This window comes from Homarus americanus, unplaced genomic scaffold (genome assembly GCF_018991925.1).
Source record: "Homarus americanus isolate GMGI-L3 unplaced genomic scaffold, GMGI_Hamer_2.0 scaffold51859, whole genome shotgun sequence".
NCBI classification, from domain to species: domain Eukaryota; kingdom Metazoa; phylum Arthropoda; class Malacostraca; order Decapoda; family Nephropidae; genus Homarus; species Homarus americanus.
In genome coordinates, this window is record NW_024711292.1 from 17527530 (window position 1) to 17538200 (window position 10671).

Sequence of the window (10671 nt, forward strand, 5' to 3'; positions counted from 1 at the left end):
TGAGTACACCTCCCTGAGGCGTGCCAAGACCAAGGTCCCTGGTCGTAGAGTAGTGGCCCGGAAAACGAACACGGGCCTGTCGATGGGAGAGGTAGTCAGCAATCCACGTGAGGAATTTGCCCTTCACATCCATGTGAGTGAGGCCCTCAAGGATCACTTCACTGTTGGCTTTATCAAAAGCATCCTTGAATTCGACGAAGAGGGAGGTTTTGGCTGAGGTGTTTTCCATGTAGTGAGCGATGCAGTGAGGAGTGCTCTTTCCGGGGCGGAAACCATGGAGGTCAGCGTGCAGGTGGACTTCAATTTTCCAGTGGAGGCGGTGGCGTATCATACGCTCCATCATCTTTGAGAAGCAGGAGGTGAGGGATATTGGACGATATTCATCTTGTCTGCCTGGTTTAGGGACTGGGATGGTGGTGGCAGTCTTCCATAAGTGAGGCAGCTGACCAGTATCAAAAGAGAGGTTAAATAGACAGAGGAGGGGGTTACCAGGGGTGACAATAAGGGCATTTAGCACATCATATATGACGCCCTCATCGCCAGGGGCGGTGGACCGACCACGCTTAACAGCATTTAGTAGTTCACACTGTGTGAAAGGCACGTCAGTGTCTGCAGTTAGGTCTTGTGACTAGGGACTCGTGACAGTCTTCTCTGCCTGTCTCTGTTGCTACACTTCAGTCACGTAAGATTTTGGGGGGTTTAGGGATTGTGATGATGATGGAGAGTGTGATGAGCTGGATGATGGCTGTGCGTGAGTTGATTTATGTGGCGAGGCAGGATGTTAGAACACAAAAGCACACGCATACATACCTGTATAGAATACATAAACACACACACACACATACACACACTTCATCTTCAATTCCCATGAAGACATACTAGACACTCCTCCGCTGATGCAGCCGTGGTCATCTTTGACCATGGATGCAGCTGCCAGGTCCCGTCTGTCCGCCCACCCTCCCGTCATCTCCTCCTCTCCACTAGGATTTATCAACACTCTCCCACAACAATACAATGCAGATAATGACAATCAACCCACAACAAAAATGACAATTTCAACTCGAAAATAATGAAAACTAGTGTAAGGTAGTGACAAGTTAGCGTACCGTGGTTAGTGGTCAAAACTCATACCGCCAAGCCTACCACAAAGCACCTCACAAAAGCCAGATGACAAAATTATGAAGACTCGTAGCTACACCAAGTGAGAACTGAGGACTCCCTATTCCACCAGGTGAGACATGAAAATTCCTACTGGAATAAGGGTTGTGAGACGTATTATCAAGAACTCCGGGGGGGTTGATGAATTTGAAACGGTTAACTTATTAGTCAAGTTGATCTATGAAGCCAATGCGCGACTCTCTATACTCAGTTCAAGGTGGAACGAGTAACACGAACGCTTAGGTTCATTTCATGGAACATCCGGAGTGTTAACCGCAGAATTAATGACCTACAATGGTTTGTTAAAGTTTTTAACATTGATGTAATTGGTTTACAAGAACCTTACACGTCCATCACCTGGGATACCTGATACCTGATCAAAACTCACAATGATGAAAGTATTCACTATCAACAATTTACAGGAAAGACAGCAAACAGTCAATTTTCGCTGTATAACATCTGTGTTCGGTGTACTGAGCTGCGAGCGGACGTGTTACCAAAGCCATCAGGTAACAATGCTATGCTGTGTATCGGTGACTTTAACTCTCGTCACACTGTCCTCGGTGATGTCCAGTGTAACTCTAATGGGAGGGTGTTCGTAAATTACATCAATAATCATAATATCACTGTATACGACACAGACAAAGTGACACATCTGATGGGGGGCAGACTTGATTATGTGATTGGGTATAACCTAGTAGACAGTAATGTCAAGGCTAAGGTCATCTCAGACCACCTAGTCAGTGATCATTATGCAATACTTACTGAATACACTGTTGCTGATGTCAAGTGTGAACCCCATCCTAAGCTCAGAATTAACATCCCAGATAATCTTAAACTGCACTTCAAGGCCTACATCCACAGATGGTATGCTGGATATACACCTGGGTCAGTGGATGAATTTTGCTGTGATCTTGTAAATGTCATTACCACATATTATACCACCTGGGTTAAGTCAAGGAGGAAGGGGGGCAGCACTAAACCACCTCTGTGGACACATGACCCCATCCTCACCAAAGAAGGAGAGAAGGTAGAACAGCTTGCCAACACTTATAAGCAAAATAAAACTAGTGATAACCTCTTGGCATTCCTCAAAGCTAACAGAGCATTTCGTGAACTCAAAGGTCAGGTGAGAAACACCTATTGGGAACAATTCTTACAGGGGATTAATAGAACAACCACTCTAGCAGAAGTGTGGAACAAAATTAGAGCCATTACCAAGTCACCCACCCCAGTCAAACTTCATCAGAATATACATGCTACCAATGGTCTAGTGTGTCACAAATCACTTCCCTGCCTCCTGACATACAGCAATATCTTAAAACCACACACATTAATAGGGGTTTCAATATTGAAATAGCCTGTTCCTCACCAGACCTTACCGACATAGTCAGATATAAACGCCCGCTTGTGAAGCCATGTTGGGAATCATTGATCAACTTGTGCTTTTCCAGGTGAATTCGAATAGAGTTTTAAATTATTGCTTTTAGCAATTTGCCTACAATTGATGTCAAACTAACTGGACAGTAGTTAGAGGACAGAGATTTATATCCCTACCTTGAAAATCGGTATCACATTCGATATCCTCTAGGATTCGGGTACTACACCCGTTTTTAATGACATGTTAAAAAAATTTGCTGAGGGCATACTTAGCTCTTCCTTACATTCATTTAATACCCTGACAAATATCTCACCGGGACCTGGTGACTGTCAGAGATACGATTATGTGTAGGATTTGCCTTATATGCAGGTAGGTCAATAACAGGAGCAACGTTTTCGTTTATAACTGTATTTTCAATTAAAATTTAATTTCCAACAAGACAGTAACAAGAACATATGTACATTGTACAGTCAGCCAAAGATGCACCGACCCCACCCTGGGTCTCGTGTTCGCAATTTTACCTGGCCATACTTGGTAAAGGAAGGCTGTATGTAAAGGTGATTGTGATTGGTGGATCTGTTTTCGGCTGTGTCACTGTCAGGATAATTATTAAACAAACCAAAGGTAGAATTTTTATATAATGCTGCAACTGTCAAGTTAGAGTTGATGTAGACACTAATTTTGTGGTGACAGCTTAAGGTTTGGCACCTTCCTCAGGACAACCCTCCTGTGCTGGGGTTTAGCGATGGTGGTGACCTTCACTTGCTGTATTGCTCCTTTTTCTAGTCTTTCCTCCCTTGTGAAGTGTAACTCGCCAACAAAATTAGCCACTAATCACAGTATATGTTTAACTATTTGTTGATTAGATCTTCGTTCCTTCTCCAGATTCTTTATATTAAGATTAATGGGGGAACCCGGCATTGCCCAGGTTTGTTTTTGAGGGGCAGCTATCATCTATATTGCATCAACTACAGTTCACCATCATCCACACCACATCAACTACAGTTCACCATCATCCACACCACATCAACTACAGTTCACCATCATCCACACCACATCAACTACAGTTCACCATCATCCACACCACATCAACTACTCTATTATTTACAGTATATCCTCTGCACTATCTACAATATAGCAATTGCACTATGATTTATATAACACGACTCCACTAATACTTTTAAGTAGCAGTCAGTCCCTTCGAGGCCACCCCGAACAACTCTACAACAACTACACTCCCTTTTAAATAGGGGCACCCTCCCCCAATTTTGATGGGAGGGGGAAGGGGTGGCCCCAAAAATCCCTCTTTCAAAACTCTTCTTGGGTACATCCGCATCTCCGTGGATTTCAGCACTCTGTCGGCGTACCTGTACCTGGAGGTAGCGAACAAATACACCGGCAATTTATCTCCATGTTTGTCAACTTCCATTTTTTCTATCAAGTCCTTCTACTGGTATTCCTCTTGGTGTTGACTGCCAGACGTGTCACCTTGTACTCTTCATTTTCTTTTTTCTCCATCTTAGCTTCATGATTCTCTGTTTTACAAATTATGTCTTTCTCCTGTTTCATACGTTATACAATTGTTGTCCCCGTCATAATAGGTTATTCGCTCTGAGTAAAATTTTGACAACAATTGTTTTTCTTTTCTTTTTTTATCATCCACTTGTGACAGTCAGAGTCAGGATCCTCGTGAAAGTTTCTTCCCAAATAACTGAGTCAAAGGTAAGTAAGCCCTAGTTGTTTATCTCTCAAGTTAAACTTTAACGTTCGTTTGGTTCCCATATGTAAGATACCGTGTCTCATAACTTAATTAAATGACAGTTTTTTGTTTTCGTTCATATTGTTAACTTTACGTTCATTTTTACAAAAACAAATATATATATATTACCTCCGGAAGCGGTTCTGTTACCGTTGCAAAAGTATTTGGAACCCTGCCCGATTATGGAAATAGGAAACGTAAATTGGAAATTTCCCTTAATGGAATATATGTGCTACGTAATCTCATAAATACTGATTGATATGTTTGAAATTCTACCCTCCAGATAACTTACACCACCAATAAATATTACTGTCTGGCTTTGTCCAGTGTGACCTCCTCCCTTCCACCACCTCTGGCCAGGCGTCAGGATGTTACATCACTTTCCAGTCTCAATATCAACCACACCTTACATGAAAATGAAATGTGGCCAACACGTTACAGCTGGTTGACTCACATGAATATAGACAGATAGATGAGCAGGCCTAGAACTATGTGGAGACCAGATGTGTGCCTGTGTAGTGTATGTCTCCTGGGGTTGTTTATTTTTTCTTTATATATTTATTAATTCGTGTTTGTTTATTTTAGAAAGCAATATAACACGCTGGAACTGTGGTTTCCTAAAATGACAGGAACCTAAATTAATAACTTGTTGATCAGTAGTCCATCTGACACCAACAACCTGAAGCTTCGATTTTGTTTTCCTTTTTTGATCATGCTTCCTGATTATTATACAGATAATGCATACATGTATCATTATAATGATATTCACAAGCTGATTATTATACAGATAATGTATACAGGTATCATTATAATGATACTCACAAACTTCAGATCATGTATCCTCATTACTTTTTAAGTAGCCTCATCAGAATTGTTGAAGCCATCACACTGAGTGCTGCCTCATACTACCCATTACCCGGGTTAGCGTTCACATCATCGGCCACTAAATAAAGTGGACAACTTGTAAATCTTCATGATTTACATTTTCAGAAGTTCTCAAATTAATATAATAAACTAAAACGAAATAATATAACAAAGTAAAAATGTCAAATTGAATTACAGTAGCAATTAAAGCAATAATTAGTGCTTTGAGTATATCGTTTACTTACAGTAAGTGTGATATAGTGTCAGTCTTATGTCGAGTTCCCCTCTGACCTGTACAGTATATAAACCTTCTGACGTTTACTGTAGGAATGTAGGGTGTCAGGAGGAGGACATTCACGGACGGAGGCTACAAACTGTATGGAATACAGTAGAACCAAGTTCAGGGGCACGAATAAATTTCCCAGTTATAATATAACACAAGAGTAAGGTTTACTGTGTTATGGCGCACTGAACTAGACCGCCTGATACAACACAAAGCACAAATAGTTTAAAGTTAGTTTTGAATAAACATAAGATTCTTCTTTCAAAGTTCAACGCAGTTTTGGCCAACAAAGAGAAAACTGTGTTATTATATATTTTAATGAACTTATTTATGTTGTCAACTTATCATAATGTTTGTTAGTATGTTCCTTATTTCCATATTATTCATCTTTGTGTTATTTATTGCTTAAACAACTATAGTTAGTGACAATTAAGTAAGTTACAGTGCTGCAGCTGACCCACACCCAGCCAGGAGTATGGCCACCGCTGATTGGTTGTTTGGTCCCCACAGTACCCACACTATAGAAGGTCCAGCGTATTGGTTGCTAATAACTATTCTTCATTACTATAACATACACCACGCAGTCAGATTATGTGTAGTGACATATCTAATACCCATGCAGAACATTTGATATGTTGCCAGAACTTCCACTTTTACCGATTTCGGCGTACACACACACACACATACTGTACAGACGCACACACTCGCACGCGCGCATACATATGTGTGTGTGTAAATTTCGTCTTAAGTAGAAGTCTACAATAGAAGAAAAGCATGAAGCAGTCAAATTTTCCAGAGTTTACACGCGGGAAATCCTGTCACGTCACCAACCACAAAAACTTTCTTTGTAGTTGACACAACGTGTGATTGCCCACATCTAACTCCTGGATGGAGGAAAATAAAAGCTACTTCATCACCCTGAATAAAATGACTGTTTTCAAGTTTCCTGGACTTTTTCGTTAAAATAATGGGGGAACTTTGTGTATCCTCTTACATACTGGCTAAATACACAATATCATCTTACTTCTTACAGTATATTTATATACTGTAAATATTAAACTTCTTAGTCAAGGGTCTGAAAGTCCTTACATGTCGGAATCACACTGCTCTAAGTATTGTAAGTCTTAATGTTACACCTAATATTTATACACGAAAAAAAAATAGTTCCACTCGACTTACACTGTAAATAAATGTATCACTGCCGTTCAACAACTGTAGGCTCTTTAAGCACTACAATAGTTTCGTTCAACAAATTGAAATCAAAGAGAATTTCATATCTATCTGCTAAGATGTTCTTGCTTGAGGTTTATTTAAAAAAAATCCAAATATATCTTTTGCAAATTTAGTGTTTCTTTATTTTCTTAAGGAATGGTTATGAATACTCGTACAGTACCAATGAGCTCACAGGCTACACGTGGAATGTGTTAACAAGGAAAGTCTTTGTATCTCTAAGCTCAATTCTCCGTCAAACTACTATTGTTATATATACAGTACAGTACACTTAAGCTTCCAACATCGATATTATTATCAGCTTCAACAGCTAAGGACGTTCAGCGAGTAACTAGGTTAATAATCACACAGTTCTATCAACGATTAAAAATTATAAGAGATGCAACTGTTTAAGTAATCTTTCAAATTAAACTACATGGATTTTATGTAAGTCTTCACTGTGTGAGGTGTTTAGGTAAAATGTTGGGAAGTACATTACTGCTGAGTCACTGGTACACATACAAACTACCAAAAAAAAAAATATGATCACTGTGTGCCCAATTAATGACTGTAATTTGCTACAATTAAAACGTGTACTATATTGTACCTTCTCTACTAGGGGAAGTGTCTTGAGTGCACTTATATATGAAAACACTAAAGTGAGGTGTTCACTGGGTAACAAGTGATATGAGTCTGCCTACTCTCTCCTCTCGCTCAGAGCGCGAGAGCAGGAGGAGGGGGCTAGCTTGGAGTACAATTTGCGAATTGTGAATTACTCAGAATACGCAAATTGTACTCCAAGCTTTATCAATAAATTTGTTAAACTAAAAAAGCTTGGAGGATTTGTGAAGGCAACCCGAAAATGCTTGGGATGGCGAGTCATGGTTGCCAGCCCTCCGGCGGGTGGATTATATAGTACACGTTTTATATATATATATTATATATATATATATATATATATATATATATATATATATATATATATATATATATATATATATATATATATATATATATATATATATATATATATATTAGTTCTGGAACTAGTGAGTGACTGGGCTGAAGTAAACACTTTGCTGTTTTTCTTTCTTTATTGTAGAAAAATAGAGTTTCACAGGTACTTAGTTCAGTTGCGAGTATATATGAAAACACTTAAGTGAGGTGTTCACTGGGTAACAAGTGACATGAGTCTGCCTACTCTCTCCTCTCGCTCAAAGCGCGAGAGCAGGAGGAGGGGGCGAGGTATTTGCTAAATCAGCTTGACCTGGCTCTACCTCCAATGTATGAGATGAACTACCAGTCGCGAACTGACCACTCAATGGGACAGACGGGTGCCCATAGGTGCTCCTGTCCTCCCGATCGTCGCACAAAGGCCACTTTAGTCTCTATCTACACCTCCGCCGGCAAGTGTTGCCAGCGATAGGGGGTGGGGTCGATGTAAACGCCCCAGAAGAGGCGTCCCCTGTCTCATGGATACAGACATTTCTGATACGGATAGTCATGCTGCTTCCCACACCTTGCAAGAGTCAGACCTCAGTGATAGTGACAGTAACAGTAATGTTTCTATCGGAAACACATGCCGGAGTGGCAACACATATGCCAGAAGCAGAGAACTTCCCCTCGCCACCCGCCCCTCTGCCAACCAACCAATTAAGCTGAATCTGCACTTCCCCAAGGACTCACTGAAAACCGTCGAGGAACGGTTTAATAGGACAACAAAGTATTGGAGACAACACGGTCTCACCATTCAATTCCGAAAAGATAAGAACCGTAACTTTATCAAGTGTCAGACACCTGAGGTCTATGAAACACTTGATATTGTTGGGTTTGACGGGGTTGTTCTCGTGCCGCCACCACCTGACGCAGCAGAATGGTGCCACATCCTAGTTAAACAATTCTCCCTATACGCTGAAGTCGAAGATGCTCGTGACTTTAATCCACGTACACTCACGTATACTCAGTATACGTCGACACTACAGGGGAAGACCCCACAAGCCACTGTTGAGACTCGCCAGTCCTCCCTCCACTGAATGCAGAACCATATCACCCCGGGCCTGCTTTTTGTGTCATTTGCTCCCATAGGAGTCACACTTTTACCGCCTGCTGCAGACGTGATCATCCCAGATGTCGCCTCTGTTCACGTAACCATTACTCCTTCGTCTGTGCCCAGAAAATCAAAGACCACCTCAATGGGGGTGGTGTGGGCTATGTTGTTGACCCCAGGTGTTGTAATTGCGGTGGCTGGCACAATGCTGACTCATGGGAATGCCCTAAAAGTCCGTATATCGTATGTCCCAGGGGGAAAGCCTCCCCAAAGGCTGCGTCAACAGCAACCTCCCGCCCAGACTACCGGGCCGCCTTCCTCTGCGTCCCCTCCTCTGTCTCAAGCAACGCCTCCTTCTTTAACAACACCTGCCCCTGCCTGGACTCACCTGGCTGCAACACAGCAGTCCCTGCCATCTCCTAACTCAACTTCTACTGGTCCTCCTCCTCCCCGTCTCTACTCTGACGCTGCCAGGCCTTGTGTTCCCACCGGTGACCCCCTACAACACCCCTCCGGTGACACGACACAGACCATATCCCTCTTCCACGAATTTACCAACCTTATTTAAAAACTCTTTGATACACTCTTTACTGCCATCTCTGACCTACACAGACTACCCCTGCCTCCAGCTGCTTCCCAGTTACCCCCCTCTTCTGGTTTGCCACGGCCTACTTCACCGCTGCCTGGCATCACTGCTGGCTTGGCACCTACCGAACCTGCCCCGGTGTGCCCTACTGTCCCCGTGCCACGTCCGACCCCATCACCACGACACGTGGTGCCTCATTCTGTCCACCAACCACAAGCCGTGTCTACTCATGTCTCTGAGTTGTCTCCACCAAGGCTCCCTATTGGACCCGAGGACACCATCCCGTTCCCCACAGGTATGCCGGCAACTGGGGCCCATCCACTCCAGTTCTCCGCATCAATGGACCACCATGAGGACATGCACGTGAACTACATATCTACGCCAAGATGGATGTCCCCTACCAACCTCTCGACGTCCCCCTTGAAGCTGACACTACCGACGAACACGCCATCACAATCACACTAAAAGCTATGTCCCTCAATATTGTCAATGCCTTTGTGCCTCCCTCCACCTCTACTGTACCTGTCCTACCACAACATTTCACCTCCACCCCCACCCTCCTTGTGGGGAACCTCAAAGCCCCAGTCTCTGCTCCCAGGGGCCTTACCCAAACTCCCGGGGTAACTCCTGACTTTCTTACATACAAACCACTGATGATCCTGTTCCCAACACCTCTTCCCTCCCTGACCAGATATCCCTCCTCCTAGAGACAGGCCTGGCACTTGACATTATTAGGGACCTTCCACGCTTTGCCAGAAACAGATAAATTGTACCGGGAATTTTCCCCCCACACACAAATCATTCTATCACTTTATGTAACTTGCTGACAAAACCCATGACCCTTCAGGATTTTACGCCTTTACTGCATGAGTCATGAAGGCAAGCATGAACTACGCATGCTTCCCAGATGGGCACAGTAAACGCTTTTGCGCTTCACCTTGCACAGGATGTAAGGGGGTGCCCAATAAACAAGCCCCCTCGGGGGCAAATAAAAAGATAACAACATGAACAACGACTAAGTCATTGTTGCATAACTTAGTGAATAACTACTGAGTCATTGTTGAATAACTTTGAATAACTATTAAGTCATTGTTGAATAGCATAGTGAATAATTTGGTATTATACATTTCAGTATAATACATTTCAGTGAATATTTATATAATACAAACGGTGCCGTTTCAACCTAACCTGACCTAACCATACCCAAGCGCTTTTGTGTAATTCGCATCTTCCGGATTGAGTACAGACTAAAGAGTGATGATGATGATGATGCTGAAGTAAAGTGACAAATGACTTTACCATGAGAGAGGAGAGGAAAGAAAGAAGGAAAGAATAGAAACGGGAAGTAAAGTAATACAGAGTAATAGCAGATGGAAACGTGTAC

The 10671-nt window shown here is 42.4% G+C and overlaps 1 protein-coding gene across 1 annotated transcript; it reads left to right on the plus strand.

Moving 5' to 3' along the window:
* The first annotated feature begins 8906 nt into the window (after window positions 1–8906).
* LOC121857146 (vegetative cell wall protein gp1-like) lies at window positions 8907–9752 on the plus strand. The gene is made up of 2 exons (XM_042353079.1): window positions 8907–8944; window positions 9314–9752. Exons 1-2 carry the CDS (start codon window positions 8907–8909, stop codon window positions 9750–9752), a joined length of 477 nt encoding a protein of 158 aa, XP_042209013.1.
* The last annotated feature ends 919 nt before the right edge of the window (window positions 9753–10671 follow it).

Excerpts from the sequence above, each read along its gene's own strand:
- LOC121857146 (XM_042353079.1), top strand. The coding sequence starts at position 8,907 with ATGCTGACTCATGGGAATGCCCTAAAAGTCCGTATATC. Across the intron at positions 8,945-9,313 it reads GCCCTAAAAGTCCGTATATC|ACTACCCCTGCCTCCAGCTG; the intron begins GTATGTCCCAGG and ends TGACCTACACAG.